This window comes from Metopolophium dirhodum, chromosome 8 (genome assembly GCF_019925205.1).
Source record: "Metopolophium dirhodum isolate CAU chromosome 8, ASM1992520v1, whole genome shotgun sequence".
In the NCBI taxonomy this organism is placed as follows: domain Eukaryota; kingdom Metazoa; phylum Arthropoda; class Insecta; order Hemiptera; family Aphididae; genus Metopolophium; species Metopolophium dirhodum.
In genome coordinates, this window is record NC_083567.1 from 3,994,455 (window position 1) to 4,017,837 (window position 23,383).

Consider the following 23,383-nt stretch of genomic DNA (forward strand, 5'->3'; position numbering starts at 1 on the left):
ATTTGCGCATATTGTAGGTATACTCGGCGGTCGCTATATACATTTAAAATTATAAAACTATGTGATAATTGGTATTATGTAGGTATATTGTAATTAATAATATCATTTTTTTTTTTTTTTATTAAATGTATATATGATATTCCTGTATGAATCCATTATATTTTCTTGCTTTTTATTAAATAAACATTTGCGGAATAAATTAAAGTTGTTATTAAATAAAACGCTCGTGTTAACAATAATAATTATAATATGCTTAAGAGTTGGCCGGTCAGATTAGGTCAGACAAACCAATGGGTTTGTTTTAACATAAGCCGTGTTATATATACAGACCTAACCTCGTCCGCTAAGTCCTTTTATTACACAGATTAGTTTGAGAGAACATCGTTTTTTATAAAAGCACACGCATAAAGAGATGTTTATAATCCGAGACCAAATTAAAAAATACATTACTTTCAGAAAATCAAAATGCGATTTTCACTCTTAAACTTTTAATTTTTAATCGTTAACAACGCCAAATATATACATAAAATACTTGAACAGATTATTTATTAACCATTGATTTTGTTTTCAGAAGTAAGTTTTAGCGTGCTTGATACGGTGTTATACGTTTTTATATTTTTAAACACATAATAGGTTTACGTCAATAAACATTATGATAGTATAGTTACATCCGAGCTTCGGGTTCGAAAGTATAAAAAAACTAATTTTTAATATAATTTAGCATAATATATAATATATTAGTGGACAATTCGCATTTTATTAAGAATGCGATGCATAATATTATTGTTGTGCACATTGTAGGTAAGAACCCGTTTAAGTTTATTATATTATTATTAATATTTTATTTAAAAAATTACAATAAAACGCGTCCCAGTCACGGTCACCACCGGTCTCTAATATAAAATCTTCATGACGTTATTTGCGTATGGATATTTCTACTGACACGTCGTAAAATTTGTTACTTTAGTACATTAGGAAAAAAGTTTCGAATCGTTTGCAAACTAGGTAGGTACCTGCAGCTATTATCGCATGATATGCGTAGTATATTATACAGGATGATTCACCAAGCATGCTCACCTCTTTTTTCTTTTTCAATTATGCAATTATTTCAAATCTGATTTTTGGAATTTTTAAATATATACTTAAATGCCATGTTTTTAAATCCTTAAGATTTTTTGCACTACTTAAGGGTTTGTCCTGTGGAAATGCAAACTTCTGTTTTTTAAATGATAACCCCTCGCCCCTTTCCAACTGTAAATTATTCAACGAATAATTAGTTTTAAAATTTGACGTATTAGAACCAAATTTGTACGAGTAGTTTTTAAATTATTTAACTGTGTGTTTTAAGGATAAAAAGTCAGTGGTAATGAGAACTACAGTGATTTGAAAATTGTAGTAATTACGTTTTAAAAATGGCCCAATCATAGTAAATATTAGTTCCAATATTACGTCCTTTTTATACTTTTGTAAAACCATTTTTAAGGACTATTATCCTTAGTACAAACATTATAATAACTAAGAACCTATGCTCATTCGAATTTTGAATTAGTTACATCAAAATTGTCCACTAAATAATTTACATTAAAAAATGAAAGGGATTCCCATTTGAAAAACAGATGTTTGTATTTTCACAGGGGACTTGCTCCTTAAGTAAAGTACAAAAGATCTCAAGAATTTGAAAAAATCTTCTGTGAGTAAATTCAAAATTTCAAAAATCAGAATTCGAATATATTCATTATCATTGCAGGTTACAATGGGGGTGAGCAATGAGCATACCTGGTGAATCACCCTGTATTCAATATATATTGTATGATAATACACAAATTACAAACATACGATTTCATATAAATATCGCGTAATATCGTGTCGGGCGTTTTCGTGCTCGGACCAGTCCGACCCATAGCTGGTCAGCTACAAACGTGGTATATATACCTACACGTAAGTACGTACCTACAATATAATAATAATATATAAACCAGTTATTAGGACGTTACGTTTCCGCAATACGCTATACATATATAGGTACACATCACACTGCACCGCGCTGGCGCGGACGATTCTTATCTGTTAAAATTAATGCTGGTCGCGAGTCATATTAGGTATATATAAAATATACACCTCTCGTACATATAGGTATGTAAGTATATTATTATTATTATTATTACGGACGTTGAAGGGGCGAAAGAAATATGAAATAATGAACTACCTATGATATAATAATAATATTATACCCACATAATATATAAGCTCCGGCCCCGGAGACGGCAGCTGGACGTCTGTCCGACACATACGACGACGACGACGACCCGTCACTTCGATGGGTTTCAATAACTATACATATACCCGTATATACCTGTGCTACACAGGTACCTACGGTATATACCGTGACGCGGTACCTACATACATAGGCTCGTCGTACGTTGTACGAGTGTCCTGCGTGTGCGTTTTATGTATTATTATTATTATTATCGTGCTGGCGAGCAGCAGGTGATTTCTGACCGATAGCAGTTATATGCGTATACAGGTACGCCGAACAATACATATATATCTATATATATATTATGATAAAGTATACTTGCCGAGTATTTATGAACACAAAAAAGTGGAACGGAGCGTTACGATCTCTTAATTGATTCCGAAATGAAAAATTAGAAAAAAAAAAAAAGGCACTTACACGTAATATCATTATACCTATTATATGTGTATAGACAGTAGGTGTATAATATTATATACACGATATCGTTATCTGCACCTTTGATCTTTCCGGGGGCATCCGAGAAATTGCTCTCGGAATATTTTCATGCTATCCGGTTCCAATTAATAACGATAATAATAATATAATATAATGTCGTGGCGCGTGTGTAGTGCGCATATACATATAATATAATACACGAGGTCGTTCAATTCTTTTTCCGGCGTTTTTTTTTTTTTTATTTTTTTACCACTCGAAAATAGTGTTTAATATAATATTATTTTTCCTCGTCGACGCTTTTGTAATAATATTATTTTAAACGCGTATGACGGTGCACGGTACATTTTATAACCGAGCGCGGACACTATAACTCCAACATCGCTGCAGCTAAATAGGCTGGTATATAGTAATAACCAAGGCTGGGCATTAACGAGTTAAAAAGATAATTTTATTTTAACTTTTTAACTTAACTAGTTACTTTTGGCTTTTCGTTAACTTAACTGTTGACTTACTAAATTTCTTTCTTGATTAACGTGAAATTAACGAGTTGATTTTTAATTTTAAGAAGTAAGTTAAGTTAATTAATTTTGTTTTTAATTTTATAATATTTCACTATTTTGTTTTCATGTCAAAAAATATGTATCGTAAATTGTTTAAAGTTAAAAATGTATATCATTAGAATCTAACTTATATGGAAATAGTGTATGAAGTATTAACCCTTTATCCTATAATTTAGTTTTGGGTTGGAAAAAAATTAAGTACGCTAGCGTTGTATAAACAAATTAACTTTTTTTAACTTAATAAAAAGTTAACAAAAAGTGTGTATTAACTTTTAACCTAACTGAGTTAACCTATAGTTAAATTAACTTTTAACTTTTAACTTTTTGTTATTGGTGCATATTAACTTAACTTAACTGAGTTAAAAAAAATCATTAACTTGCCCAGTCTTGGTAATAACCACCGCGGTATAGGTACTATATATATATATATATATATATCTAGGGTACCTACTAATAACGCGGTTACAACGCATTCCGTTTTTTTAGTTGTCTCTACGTCAATAAATTATTATACGCTGGCGTTAAATATCTATATACTGTACGCGCACATCCGGGGGGGGGGGGGGGACGCGGTCAGTAGGAATGCATTTTGTATATTAGTTCCGATTCGGGACAGAAATTATTTGTTTTTCCCAACGAATTTAACCGCAGGTGTACGTCATTATTCTGTATATCTCTATGCGGCGGTGGTCCGAGTACAATATTATATACAATTTATATTGCGTACAAGCAAATTTAAACGAAATTTAATGTTTTTTTATTTTTTTGCACTTCGAAATAAGTGTATTAATAATAATTCTACTTGTGTACAAAAAAAACCATCTCAAGGTCGTCGTCGAGGGGGCGGCAGGAGGACGGACTGGGTTATAGCTTTTTTAACGTTTTTTTTTTTTATAGATTGTAATGTCGAGTTGTCTGTAACTTTTTTCTTTTAACATTTTTCTGAATTCTAATGATAATACATACTAATTAGTAATTACTTACTAATAACAAGTTAGTAAATTTGCTTATATTTGAATACATATTCATAGGCGCAAATAGTGTTGACATTTGGGGGGAAAAGGGGAGCTGAAGCTCGGGTATATACCGAATAATCCAATGTATTAAGTAGTAAAGTCGTTAGTTTTTTGGGGGGGCTTAGCCCCCTCCCCTCAGCACTCTATTATTTAAGCCCGTGATTATATTATATTTTATTAGCTTAATATGTGGTTCAAATTGCGTCTATCCAAGACCATCAAACGCCTTACCAGCTGTGTCGTCTCCGTCTAACTGACATTTTTCACCGTCACTATAACGTACCAAATTTTACGCTCGGAATTTAAAATACTCATAACTTACATTGAAATTAAATTATCAAAAAGCCTAAGCGGAGCCCCGCGGCCAGCAGATAATATTATGTCATTTAAATTTGATAACAAGTCGGTTCACTCGAATATTAAAAATAACAGAGTTAAACGAAATCTTCTAAACGTAAGTATAATGTCCCATTTGTTTGTAATAATTTATAATCTTTACTTAACGTGGGCATAATATGATGTATTGTATAATAGTTATTATGACTTGCCAGGAATTATATAGCAACTATCCACACAATAAATCGACTTAAAAATATTTTTCACTTATATTTCGTTACATTTTCATCGTTTTTAACATGAAATTTTTTTTTATTTTGCTGCGGATATTATTTCAACCTAAATGAGTAAAATGTTATTTTAATATAAATAAGACATCTGGCGTCTATAACGCATGTTTTCTTAAATTATACATTATAATATTGTTTAATAACATTCAAATTTCGAAGACAAAAAAACAATTCTATATTACTAGTATTACTACCTAACATAATAATAATAGAATTCGCTTTTTTATACAATTACTACATTTAAAATTTTATATATTCACAAAATAATATACGAAATCGATCAAATCTCTCACAGTAGTATTTTATTTATATAGATTTAATTTTTAATTAATATTTAAGATATAAACAGTGAAGAAAAAAAACGATAAATAATATGTATTATGTCTTATCGTTATTTTTTTATTAAATTTATTGTTTAGCAACTTACACGAAATACCTATTATACCTAGCGCCAGTGGACCGTGATTAGGTCAACCAAGTCAATCGATTCTATTGATTCAATTTTTTTTTTTTTTTGATAATATAATATCAAATTCGATTCGTGCACATGTACCTTATGTCCTTGTAAAGTCTTATAATATGATTTGATGTGTTTAGTGTTATTACTTAAAAAAAAAAAAAATAGATAAATAATACATATATAGGCATCTACATTGTCAATATTGAATATATATATATATATATATATTATATACAGTCAATTTCAGTATAGCCTAAGATCTAAGTGTGCATAATATGTATATACGATAAATCGTAACTAAAAAGTAAAATAATGCATCTGCAGCAGCACTCTGAGTGATCAGTGCATTAAACTGTTTTATCGTCTGTCAACATCATCCCGTCGTCGTGTCTTACGCGCCAACAACCGAGAGTCAATAAAATATTGTTTGGATTTTATGACTTCTATTTATTTAGAGGGATATATTGTGTGTGTGTGTGTGTGTATAAATTGTAGAATAAAACGAAAGCCACCACACAATGACTTGCAAATTACTAATGTTATTAGCTAATGGATTGCTTAGGAGTCCATTAACTTGACTTCTACTCCGACCAGTCGGTTAATTCTCTCGCGGTGTGTACAAAGTTTCAGCAATGATTACGGACATTTAAGAAATTGACTTTATCGCGGGAAAAAATAATACTCGTCTGGTTCTTTTTTTTTTTTTTTTAAAAAAAACCAATATTATTATTGCGTGTTCTAAAGTGATGAAACGACGCGACGGCTGCTATTCGAGTCGTATTCAATCTAATAATATTAGGACCTGTGCACAATAATAATAATAATATTATGTTTTTATCGATTATCTGAGTTATTAGAGCTATTCGCATATGGTATACAAAAGAACAATAATTCAGCATATCATTTACGCCCCTTAAAACTTACACGATTCACTAGGACCTGCAAAATATACGATCAAATAAACTATACATATTATATGCTTTTAATTTTAATTTTTTACCTATAAACTAAAAAAATATGATTAAAAATCACGGGATTAATGAAAATAAAATGTTGAAAGGTCAAATATTTCAGGAAATTAAACTCTATAAAATGGCTACCTTCAATTGTTTCAAAAATAAAAAAATTTTAAATAACATTTTTTAAATTTTTTTACCAAAAAATGTAATTAAATTAAAAAACAAAATATATGTAGTACTTGTCTCGGTGAGCCTAAAAAAAACAGATTTATGATATATTTATTACCTCAGGAGAAATCTTAATGGGTTATCGTGGGACATTCTGTATATCTCATAACTTATAAGTAATAATATCGTTTATTTATTTCATATGAACAAAACGTATGCATTGCAGACATAGTCAATGAAATTTTGTTCTATAACAATTATTTCTAAGGAAAGAGTGCAGTCTGAGTTTAAAATATTACTTATTTTAATTTTTTTTTATCTTTTATTCTATTTTTCAATGTACCTATTAAAACAATAATATTATAATATATTATAGCTTTCCTAAGTCCACTTTAAATTCCAATTCCGATACAATTCCAATCCAATCAATATTATGCTCAAGTTACTTCCACTAACCTAAACCAGTGGCGTACCTGTGGGGGGGGGGCATTCGCCCCCCCCCCCGTGGGTCGTATAATTATATGTGACAACTGACAATATATGATAAATGTCCATTGTTATATTTTTTTTTAGTTTTTACTATAATTTTTATTTTTTTTCATGAAGTCAATAATATGATTATTGATAACATGATAACATAATCAATCCCTAGATTTTACAATATTTTTGTTATCTATAGTCAAATCAGGTGTTATAATTTTGTTATAATGTTATAATGTTCATAATAATATTGTGAAAGAAAATTTTGTCGCTTTTATTGACTGTCACAGTTATTGGTATTCTAAAACTTCTATAGAAGAAAGTGAACTGAATGAAGATGATAATATTACAAAAAATGATACATTGGAGCCAAAACTAACTGGTGATATCCTTGGAGAAATTGTGATCAAAATATTACAACATTTAAATTTAAATCCTCTAAACTGTATCGGTATCGGAACTGACGGTTGTTCTGTCATGACTTCTAATTTAAAAGGAGCTGTTCAAAAAATCCAGTCCTATGCTTTAAATGCTTTTCACTGTCCTTGTTCAAACCACGCACTCAACTTATCAATTTCAAGATCCTCATCTATTCAAGCAATTAGAAATGGTATTGGGTTAATGAAAGAAGTTGTAGCTTTTTTTAATTTGTCATCTAAAAGAAATTATGTCTTAAAAACAATTCTTAATGGTAAACAGCGACTTAAGAGTTTATGTGAAACCAGAGGGGTAGACCGTCATGATAGTGTTTTAATTTTCAAATCTTCTTTAAATTATATTGTAGAAGCATTGACTAAAATATCAGATTGGAATGAACAAGATTCATCGTCAAAGGCAAAAACATTACTTACAGCTGTATGCTCATGTGAGTTTATTATATCACTACATTCACTTTCATCATTATTATGTGTAACTGCATCTGCCAGTAAATTACTACAAAGTGTCAATAGTGATATAAGTCAAGCTGCAGATATAATCACTGATATTTTGTCAAATTTAGAAAATAAAAGAAAAAATTGTAATGAAGAGTTTAAATCATTGTTCAGAGATGCTGAGATTCAAATGACTAAATTGGATATTGAATTAAAAAAGCCTCGAATTGCTTCAAAACAAATATCTAGATCTAATTATCAAACCACGTCTATTGAAAACTATTATAAACTTTCTATTTATATACCTTTACTGGATAATATTATAACAGACTTAAAATCAAGATTTTTAAATGAAAAGTATCATGCCATTTCAACATTGCCTTTACTTTTACCCCGTTTCATTATTAAATCTGACACAGAACATTTTACATTTGAAGATAGCAATATAATTGATGCATTGGAGCTAAAAACTGAATTACAACTTTGGAAATCAAGTTGGATTAGAAAAAAAAATGAAGGTAATTAAATTAATAGGTAGTAGAAAAACTTTTTAAAATTGAATAATGAGTAAAGTACACATAATATTTTTTTCTCTTTTATTTTTAGGTGAATGTATTGACTGTGATGCCATTAAATGTATTTCAGATTGTAGTGAAATAGTTTTTCCTAATATTAAAAAACTGCTTGGTATAATGGCTTGCTTGCCTATAAGTGTAGCATCTGCTGAACGATCCTTTTCTACTCTAAGACGGTAAAATTTTATCTTGTCATACCTATTTTTTAGTTAAATATTTGTATTCTATTATAATAATAGAATACAAATATAATAGATTGCCTTATAAGTTTTAAAAATATTTATAGGACTAAATATTATTTTTAAAAAGCAATTGAATGCTTAATGCTTTTATACTTTCTACTGCTTCAGTACTTTAGTTTAAAAAAAAAGTTCTTAAATGTCAAACATTTATAGAACCTATTATTTATAAAGATAAATTAATAATCTACAAAATTGGCTTATAAATCTAGGTACCAATACACCTTTTTTTTTTTTTTTTTTTTACATGGTATTGGGACATGGGGTGGGACTGACGTTAGTCATTTCACCCCCATGCCCCATCGTTTATTAATAAATAAGCAATAGTTATTTACATAAATCATTTGGAGATATCTAAAAAAAAAACAACTGAAGAGGGCCTCTAACCCTCATGTTTTGGCCTTCGGCCCATAAAAGTTATCTTAACTATTTGAAAGAAAAATATGTTTTCCCTTATGGGGTTGGGGCGCTTTGCCTTCTCCTTTCTTCATCTTCTTTCTTCCTCATTACCTCTTGGATGAAGTTGCTTCCTATTGCCCAGGATTCCTTGCTCTTCATCATGAGAGGGATGAGGTTGTCTGGTGTCATGTCCGTACCGAGGAGGGTATTGGCTGTGGATCTTCTGCTCTCCCAGGCATCACACACAAAGAGAGTGTGGTAAGCGTCGTCGAGAGGATGATTGCAGTACCAGCAGGCTGGTGATTCCAATTTGCAGTACTTGTGCAGGTAAGCAGAAAAGCATCCATGGTTGGATAGTGCTTGTGTCAGGTGAAAGTTGACTTCTCCGTGCTTGCGGCTATGCCAAGCTGCGATGCATGGTATCAGTCGGTGGGTCCACCTGCCCTTGGAGGTGATTAGGTCCCATCTCGATTGCCACTTCTCAACTGTAGCCGCCTTGCCTGCAGAGGGTGGCTGTGCGTCGTGCCTATGGATGTACCTTTCATGTCGCTCTTCTGCTTGAAGGTCCACGGGTGGCATGCCCGCTATGACCAACGCTGCGTCAAGTGACACTGTGCGGTAGGCAGATGCCACTCTCAGTGCGGTTTTGCGTTGGACCTTTGCCATCTCGGACTTACCCTTGCTGCTCATTTTATGGGCCCAGATAGGTGCTCCAAATAGTAACAGGGATTGCACTACGTTTGCCAGAAGTCTTCTTCTGCTTGGAGTAGCGGCGCTGATGTTAGGCATAATTCTGCTCAGGTTTTTGGCTGCGTGGCTTGCTTTTTCCGAGGCTATTTTCGCGTGTGCTTTGAAGTTCAGTTTGCAGTCGATGTGTATGCCGAGGTATTTCAGGACGTTGCATCCGGTCACTGTCTGGCCACCAACGTTGACGGCGAGTTCATTATGCAGCCTCTTTTTGGTGAGAACTATGGATTCGGTTTTGTGTAGTGCAGTTTTTAGGCCCGTTTCTTCTAGCCACGTGTGAGCCAGTTCGGCTGCGCGGGTGAGGTCGTTTTCCAGGGTGTAGCGTTCTCTGGCAGTAGCTACTAGGGCAATGTCGTCTGCGAAGGCGATGGGGGTGATGGACGCAGGGAATCTGATGCGGAGCAGGCCGTCATATAAGATGTTCCAAAGTGTGGGGCCGAGGACGGATCCTTGGGGCACGCCGCTTGTAAGTGCGAATTCGGTTCGGGTGCCGCTCACGTCTATGCTGACTGATCTGTTTGACAGGTAGCTGCTGATCATACGGCAGAGGTAGGTCGGGAAGTCCAAGTGACGCATGGCGTCAATGATTTTCTCCCATGGAGCTGAGTTGAAGGCATTTTGGATGTCTAGAGTTAGGATGCCAGTCCTAACATTTGGGCCGCTTTCGCTCTCCGTAGTCATCAAGAGGTCGAATACACCTAGTACCTACCTATTGCTGTCTGCTTTTTAGTTATTTATATTTATTATTTGCTTTATTTTATGCTTGTGCTGTAGACTAAAAACATGGCTACGTTCAAAAATGGGCCAGGATCGCTTATGCGGGCTTGCACTATTGCACATTTATCAAGAGATAAATATACCAGTGGATGAAATTATTGAACGATTTTCTCGTATGAAAAACAGAAAATTAGACTTTGTATTATAAATTATAATTATAATAAAATTATTTTATAACATGCATTATACTATATTATTAAATTAAACAATAATTTCTTTTTTATGTACCTATTAATATTAAAATGTTTTATTTCATAGGTATTTTATAAGTATGAAATTTCCGTTAGGTTAGATTAGCTGTGACGTAAATTTTTAAGATATTTTAAGAATAGATAAAAATATATTTCGCCCCCCCCCCCCCCCCCCCGTAAGAGAGGCCTAGGTACGCCACTGACCTAAACCATCCCCATTTTTCTTCAGACATCGAAACATTATTTACTTCTTTTATTTCCGAATTCATAGTTATCATAAAGTCCCTCTTCTCTCTTCTAACGAATTTATTAAGTAAAGGTCAGTTATAATTCAGTTGTATAGTCTATACCGACGTTATAAAATTGTTGTTGTGTAATTTTAATATGTGCAAGCTAACTATACATAAGGTTCATAATTTTATATCATTATCTTAATTATCTTTATTTTATATCATTATAATATGATCCCATACTACTTTATTAATACTAACTATATTGTGCTTATATATTTTAATTGTTGCAAGCTATACAATTTATTATTATACTAGCTGGCCATAAGCAAACTATACTGGCCACAATATAATACTACTGTCTACTACTATAGTTTATTTTTTTCGGTAACAAATAGTTATTGAAACCCGTCATTAAGTGTTTGGCTCTCATCCTGTTCGCCGTCCGTTTACACGTCATATATATATACAGAGATGGACGCCACATCGAGAACTGTCGTATGCCAACAGTCGTATGCCAATAACGAGGGTCGATCCATTATAGATGTTCTGGATTTGGCAGTTGACCTCAAGAACACAGCCGCGGTCAAGTCATCGTTACTGCACAGCGGACACGCCGCAAAGAAGAGTACCCGGTCGTCACCGGAATTGAGAATAATTAACTCACCCGTGTACCAGCAGGACGTAGTTATAATTGTACCATCATCGGAGCCTGCTGCAACTTTTTGTGTGATATCAGAGACGGACGCACCCGGGGAAATCTCATTGATTGACGCGCTGGACCTAGCAGTCGATCGTAGGATCACTCCCACGCCTGTCCTGCAGCTACCGATACGGCGGCGTGAACATTTCCGGTCGTCTATTGAGCTGCAAATCCAGTCGCCCGTGTACGGTGGCGTGAAGTCTGACCCGCCGGTACCCACGGAATTCCCGGAAAACCCTGCAGCGCGGTCTGTTGGTCGGCGGAGGTCTGCGTGGAAGAGAACGAAAAGATTCGTTTGGAAATCCTTGGTGAACGTGGCACGCAGGGTTTGCATCTGTCAAACCCTCGTGGACATAGAATAATGTTCACCAAGTTTTCCCCTTCCATCACCGTTGTACGCCACAGTGGTACCTGCAGCAGTTTCCGCCGTCAGCCGCCCGTCAACCTGCAGTTTTTGGCGTACCGCATGATGGTGCCAGGCCGGTCGAAACGCACCACCTGTTGTTTCCGCCGGACAATTATTCGTCCGACACCGTTAAATTACTATAAAAATAGCTTTAACCTAACCTAATTATTGTGCGCGTTCGCCAGTAGTCCGTCCGACGTTTTTCGCCCCCGCTTTTAGGTCCGTTCGTGCACGCTGTTTTTCGCATACGTACTTTGTATTACATTGTACACTGCCGTTCTCCGCCGCGTGTTTAGTTTGTCGGGCTCCGTCATTTCTTCGAATAAATATTAAATTGTATTAGTTCTCGGTGCCTGATTTTTTTTATATGTTAGTTTTGCACAGCTTTCGGCTCCTTTTCGCTTCGTTTTTTCTTGCAGCTAAGTCAGCGTCTTTATGTTCCTGTTGCAGCACTCTCAAACCACGTTGTACCTATGTGATTTAGTGAATATCGTTCATTGCAATATTGCATTATAGTTTGCCCTCATTAAATTTGTCTTTTCTCCAGTTAATATGGCGGTCAAATTTACCGGCTATATTGTTATAAATTGTGTTCCAAATTATGTTTTATTGTCACAATTGTTATATGGGACTGCTGTCTAAAAATTATGTATTGTTATATGAGACTGCTGTCTAAAAACCATGTATTATATGAAACTGCGCATTATGATTCTACACATTATGTATTATTAAATGAGACTGTTGTCTAAAAATTATGTATTGTTATATGAGACTGCTGTCTAAAAACCTATATGAGACTGCGCATTATGATTCTACACATTATGTATTATTAAATGTTGTATTATTAAATGTATTTAATCTAAAAATTATGTATCATTGTATGAAACTGTTGTAAATATATATTTAGCCATGAATTTATTATTGTTTATTTGTTCATGGTAATACGCACAAAGTTTTGTATTTTGTTTTGTGTAGCTAGCGCCCTAGCGGGTACATCATATTATTATACCACGGTATAAGTACTGGCATTGACTTTTTATTGATTTGTTTTTTTTTTTTTATTAAAGAAGATTTTTATTATATTATGTTATTAACAAAAAATGATACAAAGTATTAAGGGAAATAATAAAAATTACCTACACCTTTAAGCTAAGCTCGTGGTGGATGAAGCGAGTCACGTGATTGAATTAAACTACACAATTAAATAAATGATAATACGAATAATAAGAACAAAAGAAAAAATATACAAATGTTTCTTATACTAGATTTTGTAATACCGAATCATAAACATAATCACTGACTTATTTCACTAAATAAAACATTTCTTGATGTTGGTATTATCAACAAAAATATTTCTTTTCACATCTATTAGCAAAGATTTAAAATTAACAGGGCCCAGATAGTTAACGAACTTTTGTACAAAACTCGTTTTTGTATATTATTCTACTTTAATATTAAATTATCTTACTTCCCCGATGGGCTTATTATTTTGTTCAATAAAGAAACAACACATTATGTGTGCGCTCACATCGATATGCAATAATTGAAGTAAATAAAACAGTAAGTTCATTATTCGTATATTATTATATGACTGAACTGGACGCCCACGTGAGAACTCCAAAATTCCAGCAGTCTTATAATGCCATTGAAAGTCGATCTACAGTGAACTCTGGATTTCACCGTCGTTAACCCTTTGTCGACCGACGGTACTTTTGAGTACCACATTACTAATAAATGTATATTAAATAATACGATGCATTTATCTTTTTTGTGACCCGTCGGTACGCACGAGTACCTCTTTAGCTATAAGATAAAAAATAGAACTATGGTCCAAATTTAGAAATATAACTGTGTAATTAGATGTCAAAGTAAACAATGTACACGAAAATTCTTAGAACCAAACATGCCCACATCAGGCTGGGTTTTAAACTCGTACAAAAGCTATTTTTAGCATTCTTATCCGCTAGAATTGTTTGCAATTATTGTGTCTAGTTTATAAATATTATTATAGCTCTAAGTGAAACTCTGGGAAAGTTGGACTCGCTGAGAGTGGGTACCAATTTTGAAATATAAAAGTCGCAAAGGCTGTAAGACGAAAGTTTAGGATTTGTGATAAGGATTAGTGATATGGATTGGAGATAAGGCTTGGCGCTTTGGCGGGAATGTTTAAAAGTTTGAGCGTCTAGCAATCCGTCACGAACGTTGTAAATGGATAGGCTGGATACGATCTCCAGGATCATCTCCCGTTTCTCCGCTGCTTTTGGTTGTTAAAATTGTTAAAAAGTGTAGAGTCGATAGGTTTATTTGATTGTCTAGCTATCAGTCATAAAATCACATAGGTAGGCGATCCGACTGCGTCGGATCGCGGACTATATCGAAGCGTATATCACCAGGTATGCAATCCACCTGCGGTGGATTGTGGACCCCGTTAGTTGCGTAGATAGGTGAATAATCGAAAAAATAGTTGGACCCCTTGACCGTGTTAGTTGTAAGTGAGTACCGATTTTGGAGACACATTAGAATTATAAATGTTGCACTTAAACATGTAGAAGGTGATAAGAATTTCTGTATGGCCTGGCTCTTCGGCGGTCTCGTTTCGAAGGTGGGAACGTTTGAAAGTCAAGATTCAGTGTCTAGAAATCTCCCATGGCCCATGAAAACCGGCAATTCAATGATAATACTATCCCCCAGCGTATGTCTGGTGCTTTTTTTGTACGTGTAAGAAAATGTTAATTCGAAAATCTGCATGTTAGAGTGTCCAGCAAATCAGTCATTACCCATCTAAGACAAAACAAAAATAAGCAATCCACCTGCGGCGGATAAAGTGGTGGCACTTTATCGTTTTAAATTTTCAATCCTTAGCTATAAAAGTTGAACATTTTATAAATTTTCAACTACAAAATAATTATTAAATTTTAAATTTGATAAATTTTATTAAAATTCAAACTTTAAATGCTTATAAAAAAAAATTGAGCCTATGTACATTTAATATTTTTCAACTGTTATTGTAACATTATATCAGGAGCCTTGCATTAAATTTTTACGCTTTTTACCCAAAAAATAAAATTTTATTTATTGATATTTATAGAAAAAAACAGTAAACAAATTGAAAACTGACAATGTCCGTAAACAGCTCAAAAAGAGTCAAATTATTTTATAAATTTTATCATGTATATAAACATTCGGTGAAATTTTGACGTATATACAGTATACGTATATACAGTCATTTGTTTTTTTATTACAATAAAATGAGAAAATCGTTACATGAGAAATCGAGTGAATATCAAATGTTGTAAAAATATGAATTTCAAACGCTCCTAAAAATTTAATTTGACTTTCTTGTAGACATTTTTTTTTTTTGATAAATGTATGAGGAATCTTGTATTATATTTTCAAATCTTAGATTTAAAAAGGAATTTTTTTATGAATTTCTAACTCAAAATAACACAAAATAATTTGCAAATTTTCGTCATTTTTACGAATTTTGTCAATATTAGAACTTTAAATGCTTATAAAAAAATTTTGACTATGGATTTTTAATTTTTTTCAACTGCCTTTGAAACAATAACCTAGGAGCCTTCTATTAAGTTTTCAAGCTTTTTTAACCAATAAATAAAATTTTATTGATATTTATAGAAAAAAAATGGAAACTGAAAATGTCCGTAAACAGCTCAAAATAAGTCAAAATATTTGGAAAATGTTATGGTGTATAGAAAATGCTAATATAAATATTCAGTCAAAATTTCATGAATATACGGTAATTTGTTTTAGAGTTGCACCAAAAACCAATTTTCTCGAAAACCGATTTTGCGTAAAAATTCCCGTTTTTCCTTAATTTTTCTTTTGTTTTTTACGTCGAATTTGAAAACTACTGGGAACATTTTACTTTTGACCCCCCCAAAGTACCAACTAGATTCACTTTACTATCAGAAAAGTTACTGTTGAAGAAAATCCAAGCACTTTTACCGTCCCAAAAGGTGATGACAGACACAAAAATAAAAAATAAAACACACATCATTGTAAAATCAATACATTCATCGTTCCACTCACAATCTAAAAGTAAGTTCATCATCTTACATATTAAATGATACATTTTTGTATAAAAATTATTTATCTATTATTATTATTAAAAAAAGGCTTTTGCCTTCAAATCCGAACCCTAATCATTAGTGACCAAAATAGACGCGTTGTATTAGCGTTCTTTCTTCACTGTACCTTATATTAAAGTTCGACAGACGACGGTTTCTTAGAATTGGTATTTACTATATTGGAAATAATCATAGACGAAAATTATAAATTAATAGAGAAGGAATTTTTATATTTTATTTTATATTTGAAAAATCCAAATTTTAAAAATTCTCAGGTGGTGCAGTTGCACCGCCAAGCCCCCCTCCGTGCGTGCCTGAGACACACAGTTAAGAAAATCCCAGGCGAGGATAATAGCCCCCATTACCCACCCCACCCGCCCAGTGCATCAAAATTTTATTTTGGTTGTACAAAATTGTACAAAATAAACCATTGAGTACATAATACTGTACGAGTTAAATTTTGATTCGATAATAATTGGTCATGGGCAGTGCTGGGGTAACGTTACCGCAGCACGGACATGGGAAAATCGTGTTTTCTTGTGTTAGAGGAGGTGTACAAAATTGTCCAAAATAAAGTACATAATACTAGATAATTTTTATATTCAGTTTCAAACTTGGCAGTGCTGGGATAACGGTGGTCGTGTTGCTGCCATTAAGTATTGTGTTATCCATCCGGAAACCGTGTGCGGGGCCTCCTGCGATCCTCCAAGTCCGTACCGCAGTCGTCAGTGCAGTATTATATCATATTCATGTTTTAAGTATTTCCCATGGTCATAATCAGGGCTTGTAAGTTCATGGATTTGCGTATAAATCTTGCTTAGTTGTATTTAATGCTAGATGACATAGAAATTAATTTCAAGGTACCGTGGTTGAATATGTGAAGTCTTATTTTGCATGTTTTTGCATATTTAGAGGTTTTTTTTGCCTATTTGGCATATTAATGCATATTTCTATTTTATCGGGCATATTATACATGATTTTGATATTCTTATTCATATTATTATATCAATATGCATTTTTTTATGGAAATACTATCTATGAATGAATCAACATTTGACGAAAAAAACGCGATCGTTTATTATCTATTTAAAATCTATTTTTTTTAACTGTGACATAAAAAAATAAAATATAACTATAAACAAATTAATGGATAATTCATGTTATTTTGAAAATTGCTTATGATTTTTTAAGTGCATAATTTTAGATATTTAGTGCATAAAAATGCATATTTTTTAACTTTTTAAGGCATATTTCAATGCATTTTTGGCCAATTTTTAGTGCATAAATGCATGTTTATTTAGGCATTTTTTAGGGCGATAATACGATCCCTTAATATAATATGGTGTAATAAAATATAGGAGACGGTGCGTATTCTTATCTTTTTTTTTAAGCCACGAACACGGTTACGGTGTTAGGCCATCACGAAACGACCGGACACTAAAATGTATACCTATACATACGTTCAATTTTTTACAAATTTACAGCGGACAAAATATGGTAGATAGCTCGGATATGACAAAATATAAATATTAATCAATATCCAACCGATTATAATATAATAATATACGCGCGTAACTTTTATTAATAAATAATAATATATTTTGATCGATTATTATGACGATTCAGATATGTTCATCGTCTCGACGACCGAAAACGCGTCGTAAGTAATAAAATAAGTGCGAAACGATGTAATACTGCAATATAATAATATAGTCATCAGGTGGTACCGACTGCAGAGTACTATAGTAATATCGTGTAGGTGAAACTATTCGTCTGCAGGCCAATCTTGCCTGATCTGACATAATGCCGACAAGGGCGTCTACCTTAGAAAATAATATATAGGTACCGGCGAGGGACAGAAATGAAAAAATATGATGAAATCGCAATTTATAAAATAAACTCAACTACTGCGCGGTAATTATTGACACGATGGCTGTCCGCATTATAATGCGCCTGTTGGTAAAAGCATTGATTATAAATGGTACTTTTTATAATCAATGACAATAGCTAGGTACCCTAACCCAGTGGTCTTCAACACATTTTTTAGTCGCGATACGTCTTCTTTTTAAAATAAAAAATAAGTTTTACAGAAGAAATAAATAAAAATACAGTTCATATAATATTCTATATTCTATAATATAATCTTTTATAATAATATAATAGATATCAAATCACAGTTTATTTTTCATATACCGGTATGATTCTACGTAGCAGGTGGAATTTATTATGTGAAAAACTGAAAACACTCAAGGACAAAAATCAAATTAAATTTTTTGTGTCGTATTTTTAGCTTTTTTTCGTTTTTCTACAAAGCTTACGTGGGTCGCTAAATATGTAGGTCTAAAAAAGTGGGTTACGAGTCCAAAAAGGTTGAAGACCGTTGCCTTAACCTTGAAATTATATAATATATTGGAATTCAGTCGTCAAAAAACAGACCGCGCACGAAAAAAATATTGTTTTTCGGCCGTGGAGGACAGTTTAGTTATTAGGTATGAAATATATTTTGGCACGACTTACTGAACATGTCTAGGACCTATATAGTTTCGTCTACCTATATAATACATAATATTACACATGTTTAGTGTGACGTGGGGGTGAATTCCCATCCTGACAGACGCAGACCCCAACGTGTTTGTCCCCACGACGTCTTAAATTAGTTCATTTAACTTTACTTGTTGTGGTATATAAATACAATTTATTTCGTATGATTGAATAATATTGTTATGTATAACGTAATACATTTTAAAATCTAAAATTCGTCATTGTACTCTGTTAAATTTAAAACTAAGTAATCTAACTATATGTATTATATAACCGATGATATCCGATATACAAACGTTAAGAATTGCAAATCTATATGCCTATAAGTTCATTGAGATGATGTCGGGAAAACTTAAAAAATAAATAAAAAAAAAAACAATAATACGACGACGACGATGCTGTAGCAGACATTACATAGGTATACACACTTAGGTACACGCATATTATGACAATATTATAATTGATTAAATCCGTCCGCGGCAGGAAGCATGCAGGAAGTCCCCCTCGCGCCGACTCTTCGGCACGTCGCGCGTATATATATGTTAGGTATATCGCGGTATACCACGGTATACGTCGGCTTTATACGACACATACCCATATTATAGCCACCAAACGGTATACCGTTCCACCACACCTACCCACCGCTCTCATCGCCGTTGATGAGTTTATGCATTTCAGTCACTCCGCACGCGCGTTCCGACGAACACGGTGTAGGTTAATTCCGCGTGTGGGAAAACTCGACGCCGTCGCGCAGCAGCAGTTGTAGTGTATCGCACACCCACGCCTCTCTCTATATATATATATATATATATGTACCTTCCCCTGCACCCGTCCGCCCCGTACGTGTCGTGTGGTATATACATACCGCGTACATGGTATGTATGCGATGATGCATATATATATATATATGTGTATGTGACGACGATGAACCTTGCGGCGGTGAAGGGTATAGGTATTTAACAAATCACTGCGCAGACGATGCGCGAGAGATTCTGCGGTGTACTGTGCTGCAGGTCGCGCCGTGTGTATATATATATATATTTGTATATTAATATAGTGAGTCTGTGCGACGTCGGTGGTGGCAAACCGTGGGCAGATCGGGGGATGGAGGGACGTGTATACACAGGGCGCTGCTTCTGCCGCCGCCGTATTGAAGTTCATCAAACCGCAAAATACCGCCGCCTCGCCCGCCGCCCCGTCAATTCCCGTGTGTGTTTGGCATCGCTGATTTGCATTCGCCCGACGAAATTATATACACCTAGAAAGGGTCCCCGCCGCCGCCGCCGTCTACACCGTGCGCGCACTGCACACACACACACAGGCACCCGCACACCCACACACAGACCCACACGCACACATATACACGTATAGACATTACACGCAGTACAATAACGGTGGCGGCGGTTAATTGCAGACGCGGAAGCGTTCATGAAGAAACATTGCCGCGGACGTGTAATTAACGCGGACAAAAAGACGCGTCGACGCTTTCTATCGCTCGGCGACGGTGGTGTCGGTGCTCCCCCACCCACCCACCCACCCACCCACCCACAATCGAGAGCCGTCCCTCACCACCGGTTCGTAGCTGGTGGTTCCATCGCATGATCCCTTATATTATTATGTAGTATAGGTACGTTGTATTACGCGTGCAGTATATAACATATACGCCCGAGAAGGCTCAAAGACTGCATGGTCTATATTACTATGTTATTATTAATTAAATTATATACGCAAACTTCACAACAATATAATAACGATATAAGACGTAAGTAGGTAGGTACATCATGTATGTATTATATTTAATACAATATATTACGAGCACATCTTGGAATATTGCAGGTCGGTTATATAGATGGTTATTAGGTTAGTTAAACCTATTCTGCAGTGATGATTATACGTTCGAACGAATTATGCTGAAAATACGTCATTTTTAATAAATACCTAATCGAAAAATTTATAATTCGATAATTTACATTATGCGGTAGTTGGTATTTTTTTTTTTTTTTATTAGAAATCAAAATAAATGGTTACAAATTAAACATTTTTAAGAAACATGTACGGTTTTGATTACCTACATCCTGCAAGCTAATAGCTTGTGATGGAGGTAGGGAGTATTATTACATTCACCAATAAAATAAAATAAATAATAAAATAATTAGGTAATTTCTTATAATATTACGTACATTGACTTATGTATATGAAAACTTTAAAAAATATAATATAATAATAGAGAAGAAAAGACAAAGTGATGTAAAGTTTAACATAATTAAATTAGTAATACATTTAGCTGATACAGCATTATAGCAATCAAAATATACTGTTATATATATAAATAACATACAATTTAGCAATAATTTACAATAAAGAATAAAATTAATACACATTATTATTCAATTTTAAAAATATATATTTATACAAAAATCCTTTATTTTTTTTACTTGTAATAATATTTCTTTTAAAGTCCGGAGGCATAGAATTGTAATGAGTCGGGCCTAGATAATCTACAAATGTTTGACCAAAAGATTTATAGGTATATTTAACTGGACAATCATATTTCCTAATTTCTCTTATATGACTATTATCACTATGTAACTGATCAATATCAAGTTGTTTAATAATGAACATAATTGCTATTTTTTTATATAATTGTCTTACTGGCAAGACCCCTAATTCCTTATAATTTTCAATTGTTGATCCTTTTAGTGAAAGCTTATTTAGGCAGATTCTAACAATGTTATTCTGGTTTATTATTAGGTGATTTATAATATTGTCTCGAAGGCCACCCCGTACTAATAAACCGTACTGGAAATTGGATTGGTATAGAGCAAAATAAACTAATCTCATTGTTTGTTTTGGAACTATTTTTTTTAGTTTGAACATATTATATGTTATGAAGCGTAGTTTCCCTAATAGATTGTTAACATGTAAGTTCCATTTCAAGTGATTATCAATGATTAATCCTAAATATCTTATTTATATAACTTTATTAATTTGCTTACAGTTAAAATCACGGTATACATAGAAAAATGCAGTTACAATTAAAACGATGGAAAAACATAAAATTTCAAATATTCATAAATAGAGCGAAAAGCCAAAATCGTTTAAAAATGTGAAAATTATACACCAAGTCTAGAAAATTATAGTTTCAGTATTTTTAAATTCAAGCCTCTACAGTTATTCATTTTCGAATTGTAGCAAAAAAAAAAAAAAAATCGATTTTGCTGGTTTTGCTTAAGAGCTCCAGTTTTCCCTAATTTTGTTTTTTAATTTTTATCGTTTATTTATGAAGTTTAAAATTAACTTTTCATTACTTGAAAAATAAAACTATTTACTGTATAGGTATTATAATATAGTTGTATGACAAATTCCGTGGTGCGATATGGTATGAAAAAAGTTCAGTTACGATTTTGATATTTGAACAATATTTCTTGAAAAACACGAGTGTACCTGTACATAATTTAATACTTATCGTTCAACAGTTGTTTGAAGGGTATTTTTTGTTTTCTTGTTACCGCGAGAAGTTCAAATTATAAAAGTTTGTGCTACCGATTGTCAACTGTATACCTACTTGTCAATAATATATACATTTTCCGAGGTTGATATAGTATTATATTCAATAATACTCTGTTAACACTTAACATTAAGCGTATTAATGTATTCTTCGAGTTTTGAAAGGAAGCTATATTTATTGGTTTTATTATTTTATTCGCAGAACACACTTTTCGAAGCAGTCGAAAAGTTTCCTGTACCACTTCTGCACGCATTGAAAATTAAAGAATAAATCGTGCTCGAGTGAAGTAATTTCTCGTGGGAAATTCGTCGAAAAGTAATCAAACAGTTTTAACAAATTTCATAGAAATTGTTTCATATGCGTATAAACCCTGCAAATAAATATTTTTTCGAACAAAATTATTTTTTTATGATGTCGAATTTAATGTCATCCTTTAAGACCTTATTGGTACACACATTAATTGTATATATTGCTGACCTCGTCATAATATAAATATTATAATTTAAAGCTCGGTAATGTTTTTTTTTTTCAAAATCCCATTCAATGTTATTACACTTTTAAAAGTGGGCATTTTAAACAATAGGTGCGTTAATTTTTCGAACTCAATACTCTTCAATAACAGTTCAGATTCGTCGAGCAAACACAATCGATACGTCTTATATCTATTATGATCTCGTCTTCAGAATAATATTAACTGAATAAATTGCCCTAACGCGACCTTTCCGACAGGCGACGATGCGATGATATTTTATATTATTATTATACAATATCGTAAATCGAATTTTAAGTAGTCACCTAAATTATGCGTATTAAAAATGTAATTGTCTTCTTTTTTTTTTTTTTAGTTTTGGTTTAGATTTGTATTTAAAATAATATGGATAGCGGTAACGTATTATCAACACTGCTCAATCGTACGTTGAAATACGTCGTCTGGTTTCGAATACGTCGTAGAGCCAAATGAATGAACACAACATTGGAAATCCGATGGCTCGTCGCCGTATCGGAAGAGAAAGAGATGCGATCGGCAATCGCGGTAACCCCGTAATAGAACGAGGTAACATCGCCGGTAACCTCGCGCCGTCCGGGGTCTTGCCGCGCGTTCTAACCGACATAATATTTATAACTTTTAACACCCATTGTAAACAG

At 33.3% G+C, this 23,383-nt stretch overlaps 2 protein-coding genes across 10 annotated transcripts in view; both read left to right on the plus strand.

The window, feature by feature from the left end:
• LOC132951090 (WD repeat-containing protein 76-like) overlaps nt 1-23,383 on the plus strand; it is a 128,769-nt gene that overhangs the window by 25,543 nt on the left and 79,843 nt on the right. The gene's annotated exons all lie outside the window — the stretch shown is intronic.
• LOC132951231 (zinc finger MYM-type protein 1-like) lies at nt 7,005-10,718 on the plus strand. The gene is made up of 3 exons (XM_061023014.1): nt 7,005-8,351; nt 8,440-8,584; nt 10,568-10,718. Exons 1-3 carry the CDS (start codon nt 7,439-7,441, stop codon nt 10,716-10,718), a joined length of 1,209 nt encoding a protein of 402 aa, XP_060878997.1. The 5' UTR covers nt 7,005-7,438.

What these genes read in the sequence shown, in the direction of transcription:
- LOC132951231 (XM_061023014.1), top strand. Translation starts at nt 7,439, where the DNA reads ATGACTTCTAATTTAAAAGGAGCTGTTCAAAAAATCCAGTCCTATGCT. An exon ending in GATTAGAAAAAAAAATGAAG is followed by an intron (nt 8,352 to 8,439) that starts GTAATTAAATTA and finishes TTTTATTTTTAG; the next exon opens with GTGAATGTATTGACTGTGAT. An exon ending in TCCTTTTCTACTCTAAGACG is followed by an intron (nt 8,585 to 10,567) that starts GTAAAATTTTAT and finishes CTTGTGCTGTAG; the next exon opens with ACTAAAAACATGGCTACGTT.